The sequence below is a fragment of the Diabrotica undecimpunctata genome, chromosome 2 (genome assembly GCF_040954645.1).
Source record: "Diabrotica undecimpunctata isolate CICGRU chromosome 2, icDiaUnde3, whole genome shotgun sequence".
Lineage (NCBI taxonomy): Eukaryota > Metazoa > Arthropoda > Insecta > Coleoptera > Chrysomelidae > Diabrotica > Diabrotica undecimpunctata.
Window position 1 is genome coordinate 117195739 of NC_092804.1, and position 20397 is coordinate 117216135.

At 31.5% G+C, this 20397-nt stretch overlaps 1 protein-coding gene across 3 annotated transcripts in view; it reads right to left on the reverse strand.

Annotated features, from left to right (window-relative positions):
• LOC140434809 (uncharacterized) overlaps nt 1–20397 on the reverse strand; it is a 55821-nt gene that overhangs the window by 2816 nt on the left and 32608 nt on the right. For all 3 annotated transcript variants that reach the window (XM_072523341.1, XM_072523340.1, XM_072523339.1), the window contains exons 6-8: nt 15760–16251; nt 14447–14599; nt 9581–9808 (exon numbers count right to left, since the gene is read on the reverse strand). In XM_072523341.1, coding sequence (XP_072379442.1) covers nt 9581–9808; nt 14447–14599; nt 15760–16251 — 873 coding nt within the window. The remainder of the gene's footprint in view (nt 1–9580; nt 9809–14446; nt 14600–15759; nt 16252–20397) is intronic.

The following is a 20397-nucleotide window of genomic DNA, read 5'->3' on the forward strand; positions in this document are numbered from 1 at the left end:
TTTATTACAAACACTATGGCTAAAATGTATAGTATTTAAACTACTAATATGAATATTTTTTAGAATAATTTAAAACTTACTTCACGAACGGCAGAAACTAGTAATAAAGTTGTCCCAGACTCTTTTTCTAATTGAAAATAATTTTAATATTAGTCTTTGTTTATTCTCGGTATATCTCGGCATATTTAAAATATTTTTATGGCAATAAATACAAAATTAAATTTTCACTGTAAAATGTCTAAAAATACTATCCTGGAATGACAATTATCATTTTATCAGTTGACATTGTCAAAGTACTGTCACTATCGAGACCATCTGCGTCAAATTATATTTATGCGCATCATTGATTGGATATCTATTTAGCGTATTCTAAACTCCGACCAATTATATATCCGTAAGTAGACTTCGCTTTAATATGCAAATACCCGTGAACGAAATATAATTTTCTAAGTTCTATGTATAATAATCACAGACTCACGTTTTTTTCTGTCACTTCTAGCTTAATGCGTTAGAGAGAATTCGATAAACTGTGACGCACTGAAAGAAGGGTTTGGGATGAACTATAGATTTTAATTTTAATTATATTTGAACAAGTAAAGTCTCAGAATGTCTCAAGGAAAGAAAGGTACAAGAAGCAAAAAGAATGAAGAAGAGGTGGAAGTAGAAACACAACCTATACAAGAGGAGAGTTTAGTTCAAGTTCCACAAGATACTGCAGAAATGAATCCAGAAAGAGAGGAAAATGTCAATATGGCAGCTTTGATGTCATTAATGATGCAGATGAACAAGACAATGGAAGAGAATTCAAAAGAAATCAAAGAAGACATGAAAAAAATGGAACAGAAAATGGAAGAGAATACGAAAAAAATGGAAGAGAATTCAAAAGAAATCAAAGAAGACATAAAAAAATTGGAAGAGAATTCAAAAGAAGTCAAAGAAGACATAAAAAAATGGAACAGAAATTGGAAGAGAATTATAGAAAATTAGAAAAGAAAATAGAAGATAATAATAATAAAATTGTAAAACAAATGGATAAAAAACTTGAAGCTGCAGAGAAAAAAGTAGCAAATGAAATAAAAAGTATACGGAATGACTACAAGAAAAGGATAGACAATGAGAGGACAGAAGTAAAGAGGATTATTCAAGATAATAAGATAGATATAGAACAGAAAATAGAGTTACAGAAATGTAACTTAGAAGTAAAAATTAACGAAGACAGGAGAAACACAGAAGAAAAATTAGACGATATACAACAAAATATCCAAATAAATTGTAATCAAATAAGAAATGTGGAACAGAGAATAGATGATATTTCACAAATGAGAGACATAGGGAGACCTTACTTGAATTTAACAAATGAGACTGGGATTAAATTCTCTGGTAATATAAAAAATTTGCATCCTAGAGTATACATAAATAGTTTAAAACATAAATTAAGATTTGTGAATAATATTAATGATATTAAAGATTATATTAGAATGACATTAAATGACAATGCAGCAACTTGGTTTGCTAGTATTGAGAATGATTTAGATAATTTTCAAACATTTGAAAATAAATTTTTAAATTATTATTGGGATGAATTAGAGCAAGCCAAGTTTAGAGAAATTCTATATTTTGGAAAGTATAATCAAAATTTAAAATCAAATATGGTAGATTATGCATTGAAATTGATAACAGTTGCAAAATATTTAGAACCACCACTTAGAGAGGATGAAACAGTCTTAAATGTATCTAGACATTTTGATGCTGATGTTGTGCAAACCGTAACTGTACAAAATATTCAAACAATAGATAGTTTTATTAATTTTATTCAAAGAATACAAAGAGGCAATATGACAAGTAATAATAACAACAGAAAAAACAATAATAACTTTCAATATAATAAAAATGATAATCAACAATATAGTCAATCATATAATAGATATGGTAATAATTTACAAAATTTTAATAATAATAACAGTAATTATAATAGACAACATTTTAATAACAGTACTAATAATAATAGACAAGATTTTAACAATAGAAGAAACACAGAGCGACCTAACTATAACAGACAGGTAAATTGTGTTCGAAGGAATAGGAGCTGCGAAGACAGGGAACGAAATCGTACAAGGCAAGAAAATGTGAGTAGAAGTTATAGTAGGGAAAGACATAGTACATCAGATCCAAGTGGTCAGATACAATCTGACAATTCTAATAATCAAAATTTTGTGCAGTAAACTTTCTGAATTACAAGTTAGGCCATTGCTATTATGAAAAACCTTCTGAATTTATTTCTCTAGATGAAGATAAAATTATTGAATCTATTAATTTAATTTATATAAATGCTTTGGCCAAAAATAAAATGATTAAAATTATGATAGATACTGGTTCAGAAAGTATTTTAGTCTCGGAGAATTTTATTTTTAATACATTAAAACTATCAGATATAATAAAGATTCCAAAAATTAAAATTGTTGGTGCAAATAATAAGAAGTTGGGTGAAATTGATAAACTAGCCAATTTTAAAATTAATATTCTTAATAAAGAAATTAATATGCAAGGATTTATTGTCAAGGATTTATGTGTTGATATATTAATGGGAAATGATGAATTGGAAAAGAAGAAAGTAAAGATAGATTTTGAAGAAAAAATGGTAACTTTGGAAGGGCAAATAATTAAATTTATGCAGAAAGATGAGGTGGAAGAAGGAATAAGAGTTGATAGGATATTATTAAAAGAAAATAGTGATGTTTATGAAGAAGAAATGTATTTTGATGATAGGGATATGTCCCAAAAGAATGTAAAGAATAATTATTGTAGTGAATATTTAAGGAATGGAAATTTTAAGCAGATGGATGCCTACGAGGCGGAGTGCGTAAAATTGGAAGCAAGGAATAATGAGTACATAATGAAGAATAATGTTATTTGTAAAGAAGAAGATATGATGAAAGTTTTAAATTGCCCTGAAGAATATAAATCAATAGTCATTTCCATATTGCAGCAACACAAGGGACTTGTCAATAAAGAAAATAGAATTGCACAAAATTATATCCATAGTATAAAAGTTAAAGAAGAAAAAGATTTTAAAACAAAATCATACCCAATACCATATAAATACAGAGAAGAAGTAAACAAAACAATTAATAATATGTTAGAAGATGGGATCATTGAGAAGGCAGACACACGTTTTATTAACCCCATAGTAGTAGTACGAAAAAGATCAGGTGAAATCAGGTTATGTTTGGATGCAAGGAATATTAACAAGATTACTGAAAAGCAATTTGAAGCACCAATGAGTATAGATGGAATATTAGGAAGAATTACAGGAATGTCATTTTTCACTAAAATTGATTTACAGCATAGCTTTTGGTTAATACCTCTAGAAAGAAAAAGTAGACAGTATACAGGATTTCAGATAGATGGAGTAGTATATCAATTCAAAGTAGTACCATTTGGACTTCAATCATCTTGCAGTGCTCTATGTAGATGTCTTCATGATATTTTGGATCAATATGAACATTTTGTAATTCACTACATTGATGATATATTAATTTTTTCTAAAACGGCTGAAGATCATGAGAAACACCTAAAAACTATAATGAATAGATTAGACAAAGTTGGACTAAAAATAAATCAAGAAAAATGTACATTTTTTCAAAAAGAAGTCATATATCTAGGTTATAAACTTAACACTAAGGGAATCGAAATGGATCCAGAACGGACACAAGTCATTCAGGAATATAAAACACCACACAATTTAAGAACTTTAAGAGGATTTATTGGAATAATTAATTATTATAAAAGGATGATACCAGATCTAAGTATAAAAGAAATTCCATTACTTGAACTACTGAGAAAAGGTGTAAAATGGAGATGGGATCAGAGAAGAGAACTAGCATTCCAAGAGATTAAAAACATTTTTCTCTCAAATTTGAAAATATACTATCCTGACTACACACAGCCATTCATATTAAGAACAGATGCATCAATAGAGAGATTATCAGGGGTATTATTACAAATACATGATGGGGTCGAATACCCAATACAATTCATTTCAAGAATTACAAAGCCACATGAAAAGGGTTACTCAGTTTCAGAATTAGAACTAGCAAGTATAATACACTGTGTCACAAAATTAAGATTTTATTTGTTGGGTAATGAATTTACTATAGAAACAGATCACCAAGCTTTAACGTCTATATTAAATAACAAATATGGAAACAGTAGAATACATCGGTGGAGTCTAATACTTAGTGAATACTGCTTTGAAATCAAATACATTTCTGGAAAATCCAATATAGTGGCAGATGCTTTATCAAGGTTAGAAAATACACCACAAAAAGGGCAGCAAACAATAAAAATTGGATTAAATCAATTAGTAGAAAGTACTGGATTATATTCTAAAGAAGAAATTATAAGAGATCAGATCAATTTGAGTGAAAAACAAAAAGTCCTTAAGAAAGATGGAGTTTATTATAAAATAATAAATGGCATAGAAGTATATGTAATAACTAGAACTTTAGCAAAGAAAATATTGAAAAATTTACATAACAATTATATGCATATTGGTTCAAGAAAGCTATGGATGTTATTTAGGGACAATTATTTTGCAAAGAATGACATAAGTATAGCAAAAGAAATTACTACCCAATGCCCAATATGTCAACTAAACAAAGAAAAGAATTTCAAAAACCAGAACACATATAAATCTAATGTTGTATATGAAAAACTAAATACAGTTTCCATGGATTTTATTTCAAATTTAGTTCTCAGTCCAACAGGAAAAAAGCATATACTAGTGATAGTTGATTTATATACAAAATTTATTAAACTATATCCCTGCTCTAGAACAAATGTTAAAACATTAAAATTATATATTAATCAATTTTTCGAAGAAATAGGACCATTTAGAAATTGCATAATAGATAATGCTACATATTTTAACAACCAAAAATTTCGGACATTTTGTGAGAAAAAGGGAATCAACATTCATTTTACAAGTATCAGACATCCTCAGGCAAATCCTGCAGAAAGATATATTAAAGAAGTTATAAAATATTTAAGGGTACTGTGCCAAAATCAACACGAAACTTGGCAGCAACATATACCACAAGTAGAGTATTTTTTAAATAATACACATAATTTGAATACAGAGGAAGTACCAGAATATTTAATGTTTGGCCATATAGGAAACAGAAAGTGGATTAGTGAATATAATCAGGATATGTTAGAACAAGTAATGCAGAAAGTGAATAACCGAATTAGGAGGAAAGCTGAAAAATATATCAGAAGACAAAATAGAAAAATAAAAAAACCAATCACATTTCAAAAAGGAGACCTAGTGTTAATTCGTTCACTTAGAAAAAGTGATGTTAAAGAAAACCGTTGTAAGAAATTACAGCCAATGTTTGAAGGACCATACATAATTAAAAATCAGAATGGACTAAATAGTTATGTGTTAATAGATGCAGAGAACAGACTAAGAGGCCTGTTTCATATCAATGACATCTTTAAGTATCATGAAGAGATTGAATAATGATTTCTATACCTTTAACACAAATATAATAACACTAATAACTTACTGATATATCCATTTTATTCAATAGACTTGATTTGTTAAATGGTAGATGGTAGATTTCATTATTTTGAATCAATTTGACATCATACTTGTTGAATTTTGTATATATGGAAATTAATTTGTACCCTAAAAATCTTAATTTGGGGTTAGATACAAAATTGATTCTATAAAAATGTCTTTCTAATATAATAAAGTGGAAAAACTTACCAATTTATATTGATGAAAGTTATTTTGAATGGAAATAATTCCTATATTTTGTCTATAAATAAACAGAACACAATATCCATTATATTTTTAATTAAGGTTATATTTTATTCTCTCCATTTGACATGACAGTTTGACCATAGAATAGCCGAACTGTGATCCGTTGTTCTCTGCTTTGACATAGACAGCGAACAGGGATGTATTTAACACATTTTAAATAAAAAAAAAAAATGAATTATTAATTTATTAAATTTAATAAGGTATGAGAAAATTAATATTTAAAAAAATAATAAGTAAATTATTTATTTTAAATATTATTTTTGGGGTATTGTGACGATTGGGGTTTATAGAAAATAATTTATAAGTTATATACTACATAATATTAGATATAAAAAAGTATTTGATTATTTTAAATAAGTTATATACTAGAGAATTTTATAAAAATATATTTATGTGAGGGCATTTTAAGAAATTAGCATATAATAATTGTAAAAAGTTGTATTTTAGTAATTATAATGTGGTAGATAGATTTAAGTGAGCCATGTGCATAGGCAACCAAAAATACTCTCGAGTGATTGACAGATAGAAATTAATCATAATTGGGAATATAAGTGGGGTTATAATAATATATTGTTTGAAATGTGTATTTTATTAAATTAGAATGTTAAGTTACTAATTTAATTATATATTCTGATCTGAAAAGCCTAAATGTAAACAAAATTATTAATAGAAAAGAATGGAATTCTCTGGATCTCCGGAGATGGCCATGTTTGCGAAATGGTTTGTTCCAGAAAATTCAGACAAGTATTAAATAGAACTAAATAGAACATGATTTCTTATCAGATGGTTCTGGAACATCAAAAAGATATAAATACCCGTGATTTGGATTCAAGATGGAAGTTTTTAGTCAGAAGTCAGGCCAGTTTTATTATGAAAGTTAGTAGTGAAGTAAATTGTTCAGAATTTCAAGAAGTCAGTCAGAAAAGTTTAGTAAGAAATATGAAAGTTAGTTGGAGATAGTCCAATTGTTTAATATAGTGAGTTAAATGAAGATTAAAAATTATGCATATATTTAATGCACATTTATAATTATACACAAATAATTATTGAAGATTATAAAAGTATATTGGAAGAAATTAAATTATATTATGGTTGGAAATTAGTATAAATCAACTTATAATAATTGGATATTGGTATATTGAAAAGAAGAATAAATATAAATGCTGTTTGCTGGTTTGTTTGGTGGTGTATAAATGCTGGTGAAGAAAAATATATCTTAAATTGGTAGAAGCTGATAATTGGAAAAAGAAATTTCACAAAAACAAGGATAACCGAAGTACGAAGACTTTCAGTGGTGATTAGAATATATATAGTGGAAAACAGTTCATTTAGGCATTCAGTGAAAGAAAGGTACAAAATTTTGTTAATATAATTTAGTTAGTGTTATAACAATTTCAATTTTGAAGATAGTTTGTTTAAATTTAACATTGTCTATAGAATTTAATTAGTTTTATAAGAACATCAGTTTAAAGATAGTTTATTTTAAATTTACATTGGCTAGGTTAGATATATATGTGTGTTTCATAATAGTTATAATAAAGATAATTTAAAAAAGTACTTATAAGCTAATTCTTTGAGAACCGCGATAAAAACCCTATATATTATATTATTAAAAATACTCATTGCTCATCATTCAAACAAAAAAACACATCATAACAATATATATATATATATATATATATATATATATATATATATATATATATATATATATATAGTAGAAGTACCACCGATATACGAGGTAGATGCAAGGAGGAGAACATCAAGGACTGGGTAAGAAATAGAAGAGTAGAATGAAACGATCATATAAGCCGAATAGTAGTAAATAGAGTAGTAAAGACGGCCAGAGACCATTCGCCAATAGGAAGACGATAAATAGGAAGACAACGAAAACTATGGAATTACAACTTACTGGAGCCACATTAAAAAACAGACAAAATTATGTCTATATAAAAAGAAGAATAAGAGTTGTTTTTAAATGCACCATGGCAGATATTTAAGATACGACTCTGAACCACTCTTGCTGTTATACCTGTCAGATGTCATCTGCCAATGTAAGGTGCCAATTTTTCAATCCATGTTAAACTTCTCTGTTAAGAGTGTAAACATAAAATGCAATTGTTTAGTGTAATGTTTATAAAATTAAATATCAGGATTTATAACTTTGATGCGACTAGTGCAGAAACCTAAGAAAGTCGTTACGGAGAAAGTCGTAAAACAGCTGAATAGTTGAACTAGCGGTGAAAGGGGTATTCTTATTACCACATGGTTTCTGCCCCATGTTATGGTTTTTCCAAGAAACTATTGTAAGGAGCATTTGGCACAAGGAGCTCCATCTGGCACACTGGGTTTGGGAAATCCAAGTCGATGGATGAATAGCAAGCTGTTTGTCGACGTTATGAACCACTTCATCAAGTTTAGCAACAGTTTAATTAAAAACCTTTTCATACTGATCTACGACAATCACGAGAGTCACGTAACATATCACGTTGTTCAATTGGCAAAAGATAATGGTGTAATCATATTGACTTTGCCTTCTTATTGTAGTAACAAACTGCAACCTCTTGATGTTTCAATTTTCGCTCCCTTTAAAGCGCATTACAACGCCGCTGTAGACTCATGGCTACTGAGCCATTCAATATACCAGATAGCGCAATGTGTAGTAGCAGCACATGTGAAAGCATTAACACTTACTAATATTCTGTCAAGTTTTAATAAAGCGGGAATTTTTCCCCTTAATAAAAATATTTTTTCTGAAGCTGACTTCATTGCAAGTTCTGTGACTAATAGACCAAATGAAACAGAAAAGTCAAATCCACAAACAGATTCGACAGAAATGTCTATTGTGGTATTCAATTAAGTTATACCATCCTCATCGAAGACACCTGAAAATCAAGTAGTATCCCTACCAAGGACACCTGAAAAATCGATAATGTCTCAAAACTCAATAGTATCATCTGCGAATTCAACGAATTCAAGTTCGTTCATCTCCAGTCACGAGTTTAAAGGACTTCCAAAAGTAGAAAAGAGAAAAAGTGTAAAAACAAGGGAAACTAAAAAAGAGTGCGATTTTAACTAACACACCTGACTTGGATCAGTTAAAACTACAAGCAGCAACGAAAAATGACTCCTCAAAATAATAAACGAATTAAGGTAAATTTAACTAAGATAAGCAGGATAGCACGAAAACAGAAATAAAAATAAACAATATTCAATTATTATGATGATTCTTCTGGCGATGAATGTAAAAATTTACAGTTGGAAGACGATTATGGCTATAGCATTGATGCCAGTACATAAATTTCCATTAATAGTTTTGTATTAGTGAAATTTGAAAACAATATATTTTATGTTGCTACAAGTGTCATTAAAAAAAAGTGGTAAGCTTCAAGACTGCTTTACTTTTACATTTCTGCAGAAGCAAGGTCAGATCAATTTTACCAAAACCAAAAAATGTAGATCCCCAAAACAAGCGCATTGCATCTCATTTCAAATTTGATGTAAAGTTTGACAATATTAAGATCAGATAACTCTTCCTAACATCCTAATCTTTCATAAATCATAGTGATTCCCCACCCAGTCTGTCTTACGTGCTGTACTAAAACGGTCATTACATACAACATAAAGAAAAATTTTGTTGAACTTTAATTAATAGGTCAATATTATTTAATTCAAAATAAAAAAAAAGAAACCAATCAAATCAATCATTTAAATAATTTTAATCCTAAATTGTTTTAAAATAGTTATTCCTACCGTTTTTTTGCTAACTCTGATATAGCTTTAATTAAAGGTTCTTCGCTTTCACTAGTTTCTTCATAGTTTATCACTGGTTTTTCTAAAGGTTTATTTAGCCTGCTTCTACGTTCAAATTCCTGTAAAGTTCTTTGTACCCTTGATTTGTTTCGACTTTGTAATCTTTCTTCCAGCTCTTGTACTAATTTTATGTATTGATCACTATTTTGATAAGGAAGATCATTGTATCTAAAATAATAAATAAATGAATGTAATAACGAATGACCAATTTAAGTTTTAAAAGCAAGTTTACATAATGATTATTTGTCTGATAAAATGTACTTTGGTACTCCACTTTTGGTGAGTTGTGCGTGGATTGAGTAGTTTAGTAACTATTAGAGACGATTTGAATCCCAGGTGAAGGAGGAAGACAAGTGGGATAAGACATGTTCTATATAAAAAATATTACTACCAATCTAAACTAGCTTTAGATTCTGGATGTATTACGTGGAATACGTTACAAGCAAAGAAAATTTATAACAAAAAATTAGTTATAAAAAAATATTTGAAGAACTCCACGAATATTGCATTGACATTGTGGTAATCAGCAAAACAAACAAAAAAGACAAGAAAATAAATACACGATTGATGACATTAACTTTTTTTTATTGAAAGAAAGTAATTCTACGATTAAACAACAATTTGTGTTTAACCAATTTGATGGGATGGGAATTAAAACAGGACATGATGCACTAGATGTACACCATGGTGATCAAACCCTCAATTACCTATGTAGCGACGATGTGGTGGACTAAGACACTTCAATAGCTGCAAAAGCCAAACTCAGCGAGGTGCAAAGACTTGCGTGTATGGAAATATCTGGTGGCATGTGTACTACTCCAACAGTAGCTATGGATACTCTACTAGGCCTGCCTCCCTTGCATTTGATAATACAAGAAGAAAACAAGATTAAGGGCCTATAGAATAGAACAATCACTAAAACTTTGCAATAAAGGGACAGGGCATATGAGTATCACAAGGACTGTGACGAAGGACATTTTTAATTAGAAACCAGACCGCATGACAAAAAATTACAATTTTAAAAATTCATATAGGGTGTCTATTCCAGACAGGAATGTATGGAGAAATAAAGAGTACTATAACCAACAGGGTAAGATCTGTCATACAGATGGATCCAAAACTACAGAGGGTGTGAGAGCAGGAATATACTCCAATAATGCAAAAAGTAGCGAAATCTTTGCTTTAAGGTGAAACTGCACTATTTTTCAAGCGGATATTTATGCAATACTGCAATGTACAAGAGGAATAATGACAGATTTCTTGAAAAAGAGCAGATCCATATATTTTCTGACAGTCAAGCGGCACTGAAGGCACTGGCGTGTCGGGAAGTGACGGCATGGCTGGCGTGGGACTGCATCAAAGAACTGAATGACCCGGGAGACCGGAACAAGATTGATCTTGTCTGGGTACCAGGACATCGAAGCAGATCAACTTGCAAAAAGTGGATGCAAGGAATTAAACGAACCGGCTAAGAATACCAAAGGCTGCAAATTCGTACGGCTGAAGAGGACTGGATCAAAGAGAGTCATCAGAGATATTCGGAGAGAATCCCAAAACAAACACGTGGAAAAATCTTCATTGGTGGACCATGTAGAAAAAGAACAGATGAACTGCTTCACATGGGCAGGAACAAACTGAGATCAGTAACAGTAATGTTGATCATGCATGCACCAGTAAGAGAATTCCTGAATAAAATAGGCATTTATAACGGAGACCTTAATTGCAGACTCTGTGATACGGAACTGGAAACTGAAAACATGTATTATGCGACTGCGAGGCGCTGGACCGTAAAAGACAAAAACTGTATGATCAATCAAGAGGACCTGTATAGCTGCAGTGATAACGAAGATCTTTTTAAACAGACTGGTCCAGGGAAAAAAACCCATTTGATTCCACGTTTTTTATCGATAATACATTTTTTTAAATATCCTTGTTGAACCTGGGTTAAATACAAAATATTCATTGTTATTTGACATTGATATATCCTGTATTATAATCTAACGAGTATGAAATTGTAGGAAACAATGACGTTCCAAACACAGAGTAGCTTAATACTTTTTACAAGTCCAACGTATCCCTTAATGGCATAAGCGACATCGCAGTTGTTTGATTATTTGCTTTGGAAAATGACTGCTTTCATCAATTTTTATACTAATTGGTACAGATTCTGCCAGTTGGTTTCTAAAATAAGTAGATTTCCCGAAAGTTCTTAAATAATGACGTACTACATCTCGTTAAAAAGCCAAAAGATCCATTTCCTTATTTCCAGCTAATATTTATAACCTCCACGAGTTAACAAGAGTCGAGTTGAGCATGTGGGTAAAAATTGACAACATTATATGCACAATTGGTTCTATGTAGCGAAAAGGGATGTCTTTATTTACTTTATGGATTATCAAAAGGCTTTTGACAATGCAGGACATAATGATTTAATACAATCATTAACGGGGATTGGTCTCGATGGAACATATATAAAGATGATCTAACAGCTGTACTGTCTAAATGCAGAATAAGTAGAAATAAGTAAGAGCATGAGACAGGACTGCATCCTTCCCGTCTTTTGTTTAACATGTATGTAAAAAAGAATTTTTCAACTTGTACAGCCGAATAAAAAAGATATCAAAATAAATGGAATGGAATAAATGGTTATGATACAGCTATCAAAGCAGATAATAGAGAAAAGAGGTAGTAAATAATATTAATAAAATAGGAGATATGTTTGGACCCAACAATAACATCACAAAAAATGAAATTAATGATAATCCTATATGCACGCACAGTTGAAAATAAACGACCAACATATAGAGAGTTTAAAAATTTAAATATCTTTGAACTACCTTAAATAGTAACTGGACTGCCACAAAGAAATGAAGATACCAGCAATAGCTAGAAATACTTTTACTAGATTCGATATCTATCTTTGCCACAGCAAAACTTCTTGGGGTCTCCATATTCCCATCCAGAAAGGCTGCATATTATCAACAATATAATACTGTAGCAAGACCTGGTCACTTAAAGTAAGATCGCTAAGCCGTATTGAAGGGATTGAAATATGTTTTCTCAGAAGGATGCCTTAAAAGAGCTATTAATCAAAGAGAGCTTCTAAATATCGTTAAACATCTAAAGGTCTTATTTAGGCCATATGTTAAGAGACAACAAATACAATCTCTTAAAAACAATTTTAATGGGCAAAATGAAGGTCAGAGAAGACCCGGGGTCGTATTTTTTGAATTCATTCGAGCATATTTCGCATAAAAATTAGAAAAAGTTTGCTCGAAATCCAGTTTTTTGTATTTTCTAATACTGCGTGTACGAATTTTTTCGTATACGGCGACTCGAATGGGTCTGAACCATTCGAATGTCGATACTAGTATACGATCAAAGCAATTGTTCTCATTTCAGTTATCACTGGGCCCGTGTACGTCAGATAAGATTTCAGCTGATAGTCTTTAATCGTAGTTTTACATTAAACAATACAATACAGTTTACATTAATACAATACAATACAATACAATATATTTTACATTGAACTTTGTTATCAATGGCTGGTTTAAATAATTTTTTATCAGAAAAAAATATAGTTAATGCCGTTGCAGAGGCGAAACGGAGAGAAGATTTTAGCATCCCTTTCTTAATCCTCTAGATGTACTAGATCTATTCAGGTATACAATTTCAAAAATTGCATAGATTAAAAAAGCCTCACAATTGAATGGATAGACTTGAATGGCCCTTTTTTTGTTCGGCCAACACTAAACAACAATAATGTATGCCTTTTTTTACTGCTTTCAGCTAATTTACAAAAAGCGAATTGTTTTAGATGACAAAATCACCATAAAATAGGTTAAGTAAAACTGACAATTATTATTCTTTTTGTTTTATTTAAGTTTTGGTTTTTCGAATTTGCAGTGTGGAAATTCTTCTCGTATACGTATAACATATTCGAAGGACGTTCAAAAATACACATTTAGATTCGTATACGAAATTTTTCATTCGAGTTGACTCGTATACGAAAAAATTCGATTGAATAGAATAAGACTCCAGGTCGTAAACGCACTCATGATTCACAGACATAAAACACTGTGTGACATTGTACCTAATATTAGTATAATAGCACAATTTTTAAGTATTCGGTTATGGAGTCTTCAAAGGCAAGCAAAGTTACTCTCACTACTACAACTCCATATTTTCAGACCATAGAATCATACCGGCTTCACTGTTTGTTTGTATATTAATATTTTATTTTTGATTGTTGATGTTATGAGCATCTTCAGAATAACCAATATAGCTTTTTATATTTTTATATATTAAGGTTTAGTTCTTCAGTTTTCGTTTTACTATATTCCTACCACTTTAGTTTGCTAGCTCTAGCCTATTTTCAGCCATAGGTATTTAACTGTTATATAAAGGATACTTTTATTCAAAACAACAAGAAGTCAGGAGACTTTTCTTCGATGGCGAATTAGGTGAACCACAAATCCAATCTTACTGGAAGCTATTAGACGATGTTAGGAATAACCTTTTATTTCGGTAATATATCTGCAAGTTTATCCTGAAAAAATACTATCTTTTGTTCTCTTTATGTAGAGAAAAGACATTGAAATAAATTATTTCAATTCGAGCTCTATAGAGCTCCAATAGCTTCCTGTAAGCCTGGAATTCGCTAACAAAGAAAAGTCTGCCGATTTCTTATCGTTTCCTATGGAGGTCGCTGCTAGCATACTCAGGCATATTATGTTACTAGAACGGTCAAATAGATTAAATTTCATCCACACAAACAAGCGAACTACTGTTTTACTAATACTGTACCTTGATAGTGCGCGTTCTGAATCATCCGAGTCAAAAAATTGATCGCTTTGTTCTTCTACTACTAGATCTAAGTCATCTTCTGAACAAGATACATCATATTCAAGAGGTGGTGGAATAGGAACTAATGGTATATCCGCTCTCCTTACGCAACAACTAAACAAATTTAAGCAAAAATAAAATTAGCAATCCATAAAAGAATAATAAATAATATAATGTTTTACTACCAAAAAAAAATGAGAAAAACTGCCTTATCAATCGAATCAGTTTTCATAATAAAAATCATACCAATAAGCTGAATTTTGCTGAGAATGTCAATTTTAGGACGCCAAAAAAGATGCAAAAAAGTTTACTCCGTTTGCCCCGGGATTTCCCCTACAATGTACTTTAAATGTACCAAATTTCTGACACAAATTACAGCCAAAACCGTCTTCTTTTAGGCATTTTTCGTGACGTGCGATCGTTCGTAATGTAAAAGTTTTTTATTCATATTTCAAATGCTTCATATTTGTTGCCACAACTCAAAATTGAAATTAAAGATTGGTCTCTAAAATGGAAATTTCGCTACGACCAGTCAATGAAACTGATCAATTTTATTGATCTCACGAGAATCGTAAAAAATGGTAAAAATCGAGCAACGTTTATTTATTGAACAAATTTATAGGAACTGGCTTTATTTGCGGCAAAATACAAAAATAGTATACGAAAGCTGCACTCTTTACCTTTAAAATACATTTTGATTTTTGTCGATACGACACTCTGATCAAAAGATATCGAATTTTTACCGTCGAATTGATACAAATTTTATTTAAAATTGATTTCCCGCGCGCAACTGACGTTCAAAAACGCAAGTTTATGCAAAAAGAGCTAATATACATTTTTTCACAAAATTATTTCAGCTTTATTTTTATTTGAAATATTTTTTCTACGACTTACAGATTGTTAATCGAATAATATTTTTTCTACGGCATATAAATTCATAATAAATCGATTTTTTCCGTTTTTTTTTTCTAGAAGGAGTGGTTTTAGGGGAAGCCGGAGGGTAGGAGGTAGGTAAACTTTTTTGCATCTCTTTTGGGGTCCCAAAATGACATTTTCATCAAAATTCAGCTTATTGGCCTAGGTTTTAGAGATCAAATCGCTGACGAGTGGACTATATTTATTTTAACGTTTTTAGAACGTATAATTTACATTTTATAATAGTAGCCTGGACATGTATATAAAAATAAAATGTAAATAAATGTGTAAAAAGAATATATAAATCACAAATTTTTAACTGTATTATTAAAAACTGTAAAATTTTATTAAATACTAACCTACAAGTACCCGTACAATAATCACCCCTTGAATTTTCTGCATTGGAAATAATGGGATTATGATATGGATGTTTCTTCGCAGTATTTCTAGTTCTATCGTTTTGCGGCAAAAAACTATTCTTGTTGTAAAAATTAGGTTGTTTAAAACTGTTAGACATATTGTTTTTTAAACCATTATTTTGTATTGGACTTTCACAATAAATAACATTTTTAGAAGTTTCTTTAAAAATCCCTTTTGATATTGCCTGATTTCTGGAAAGTGACATTTCATTCGCAAAATCATAATCCTCTTGTGATGATAAGACATATCGTTTTCTATCAATATTTCTGTCTAAATGGTACCTTTTGTGACAAATGGTGTTAATGGGAGGATTTTTTAACATGTTTGATCTTACTACATTTTGAATTGGAACATGTTGTTCAGGTAACGTATATTCAGGCGACAAAGTATGTTCACAATCTAAATGTTGTTCTGCTTTTCGAATTTGCTTTCTAAAATTAATTTAAATATTTTATATGACTAAAGTATTATATATATATATATATATATATATATATATATATATATATATATATATATATATATATATATATATATATATATATATATATATATTATTCATTTATTTAATTTTGATTATAAAAAATATATGCTATAGTAAATTTTTATGGTATAGACCAGTGTTTCCCAACCTTTTTGGGTCATGCTTCACTTTAGTGTTTTTAAAATTCTTAACATATATAATTTTTAATATTAAAAAATTAAATTATTCACTTAAGAAACTGAAATAATGAACAAAACACAGTAAAAACATTTTGAAAAACTAAAATTCAGCAAATGTACTGATGCACTATAAGGTAATGACACACAGATATCGACCAATACGCTGCTACTCGTGTCTACACTTCGGACATACCAGGGACAAATGGTCCAAAGAAAGGTCTGTAAGAGACAAATATCTGACCTGCTGGAAGGAATTGCACAGCGTTAAGGAGAGCAACAATACGTTAGATTGCGGAATCTGCAACGAGGACTATCAGAGAGACTCGGAAAATTGTCCTGAGTTCAGAAAGCTCGTAGCTGAAAAATACCCTAGGGGAAGGGGCGCTAGTATTCCGGTAGGAGGAAGATTAGACCTTTAAATTCAACTTTACTAGGGATGAATTTAAATGGTTAATAGATGGCATTCCTAATCTTGGATCTTGGAACTAATATTACATTACGAGAATATAAAAGTCTGGTAGAGGAAATAGCAGAAACAAAAACTAATCGTTGCTGGGGATCTGAATGCAAAATATATTTCAGGGGAAGCGTCAAGAAATGATCAGAGGGGAGAAATGTAAAATGAGATCATCCAGGCCCTAAATTTGATAGTACTCAACAACGGCAAGGTAACCTTCGTCAGGGGAGAAAATCAGACACATATCGACGCCACAATGGCAATGATAGCGATAAGTAGAAAGGTGGGAGAGTGGGACGTCCTGGATGGAAAAATATTCACTCATCACAAGTACATTTTGTTTAAAATGAAAGTAAAAGTAACAAAACAAAAGGAGGGAGACAGGTCGAGATATCTTGACAAGAGAAGATGCAAAGAGGAAAACCAAGTGATGGAGAGTCACGACCGAAACTGCAAAGAGGGATACTAGACAATAAAATATATGGCAGAAAGGTGCAGTCCGCGTGAAAGGAGAGCGAATAGTCGTCCCTACTGGTGAATGGAAAGGATTGAATAAATAAGAAAAGGCTACATCGAGCTAAGAAAAAAACTTACGAGAGACAGAGGAAGGCATGAGAAATAAATGTCAAAAAAATAAGATGGAAGTAATTTTGCGAAAATTTTAAAAGGGATAGCTGGGGGAGACGCCTACCAAATAGTTGTCAAGAATTTTTATACCTATAGACCTGTTAAATACCTTAGTCAAGGTCATTCAGATTCTTCTGAAGATAAGGCTGGAGACGGAAATAATGAAGAAAGGTGGCATATCCGACGCCATAAGCAGGATCAAGAAAGAGATATCCATATGTAGGAGTAGGTGGATGGTGGCTTTCTTTCTCGATATAAGAAATGCTTTTAATAGTGCTAGCTGGAAAGTTATTGTCAGACTACTGGGCGACTTGGAAATCCCTATCTGCAAAGCTTGGTCAAGAAGTACTTCACGGATAGATGCATCAATATTGCAAGGAGTAACTCTATGAGGATCACAGCGGGAATGCAGCAGAGCTCCATTCTGGGGCCGTTGCTTTGAAATGTTTTTAACAACGAGATTTTGGAGGCTGACCTGAACATTGGTGTACAGGCAATAGCGTATGAGGACGACCTGGTGGTGCTGCTGGAGCACAACGAAAACTGGTCAATCATGCATAGAGCGGACCGAGCACTCAGTAAAGTGAAGACATGGATGGAAAGCAAGGATCTCATACTAGCGGTCAAGAAGACTAAAACTATGATTCTCAAGCCTCCGACGCCATGTAGTTTTTGCACTGGAGGGAGAAAGGATCTTACCTGCCACAAGAGTGAATTACTTGGGGGTAGTCCTGGCAAGGTAGTCCCATGATAAGGATTATGTCCAATGTGAAAGGACCAGGGACTGCCAAAACGAGAATTTTAATGAAAGTTGTCATCTCTACTATACTCTATGCGGCATCAGTATGGCAACAAATGCTTAACATCAAGAAATGTAGAAGAATGCTAGAAAAAGCTTAAAGAAAAGCACTGCTAAGGGTAGCACATTAATACAGAACAACATCAGCCATGGTGGCTGATACAAGTGATCACAGGGTTGTTGCCCGTCCACTTAATGCTGAACGAAAGGGCGAAAACCTACGGGAAGGATGAGCAGGAAAAAATATTAACTAGGAGTAGCAGCATAACGAAGTGGCAGGAAGAATGGACAAATAAGCATAGGGCGGCCTGGACAAGCGTATTAGTTCCAAATATTGCAGACTGGATAAAATGCGGCGACAGGGACACTAATTACTTTTTTACCTAGTTCCTAAGAGGATACAGCTCTTTCAGGGTCTACCTAGAAAGGTAGTGGATGAAAAATGCGCAAAATGCGAGAGAGAGAGAGAGAGAGAGAGAGAAAGAGAAGACGGACTATTTATGTGATGCACCGGTCTGAAGAGGACCTACCGCATGAGTAGTTCGGTTGAGGGGATGGAATTTAGTTAATAGGCAGGGAGCTTTAGTTGCATTTGTGAGCACGACTACTCTGGGAGAACTGCGTGCGGATGGAGCCTTTCACCCTAAATCCAACACACGCCAGACCATCCTTAACGGGACACGGCCTGTTACGTTCTTTAGAAGATTTACCAGCTTCTTCCCATAAAAAAGTCCTAAGTCTAGACTTTATGTTACATCCAGCCGATTGCTTTTTTGGCAATAAATTATTTACAGCACTAAATCCACATTTCGCCAAATATGGGAACAGTAGCAATAGTTTTTTTGCGCATTTGATTAAATTTGGGTATTTATTCTATTCCCCCACAAAACCTGGACATCGCTTCTTTTATAATAAATCAAGTTTTAACTGACTCATCACTCTGCAATTATGCGAGTTCTTCTTGATACTGTATATTTAATATATCAGCCAAGTATCCTAAAATTGTCTGCAGAATACTTGTTGGAAAATTAATTTGTTTTAAATCAGAAAATTCTTTTTTCAAATCAGCTCATAGAAATGAGGTTATGAGTTACTTTACAGTTTTGTAATAAAAGCCAATAAAACTGTTTAAAGTTTTTGTTTTTAATATGTTTTTGAGATAATATGGTTAATAAAACCAAATATCAACGCTTTTGAATCGACAACATGTTTATTTGATCCTTAAAGTTCCTTATTTAATATTATTTAGTTTTTCAAAGATATCGGCTAAATAACTCACAAACTCTTAATTATCAATTGTTGATAGATACTTCATTTCAGGGTTGTCGCTTAAAAAATCACTTTGAGTATCAAACAGTTCCGTACAAACAATCAAACAGTATCTTACTTCAGTATGAAGTAAAAGTCTCACGTGGTCTTCACTTTGTTCTCCACAAAATAGCTTGAAGATATGTTCACATTTGGCATCAGCTTTAATAGCAGTGGCACTTTTATTTATTACTAAATATAATATTATTATATTATTGTATTGTAAATGCGTTACTGAATTTCTGGATTTCCATATTTAGTTATCAAAAATGTGATGTTCCTCTTGGTATTTTTAAAAAGATGAACGGGACGCCTTACCACACAATAAGAGGAATTGCTTATTGGTGGCAAACCCACGTAAAGTTCCATATTAACTTTTTTTTTTCTTTTATTATAACTAATAAATTAACAATCAGAATAAAACAATGTATTCTATAAGTTAATGTGATGAGTTTAGGTCCTGTCCCTTGGTTCTGGCGTGATGTGGTCCCCTCCAGTGAGAGAATCACGGGTCCATGTTACTGGTCTGTTGGCCAACGTCGCTTTAGTCTTCTGATAACTCGATGTTGAGGTATTGCGGAAATTAATGGATTGGAGTGTGTGTTCACTTTTTCAATGTATTGTAATTTCTTTTGCTGGTATACTTCTTTCACTGTTGAGATATTGAGATCCTTATAGATTCTTTGGTTGGTTACGTACCAGGGTGCATCAACAATTGCTCTT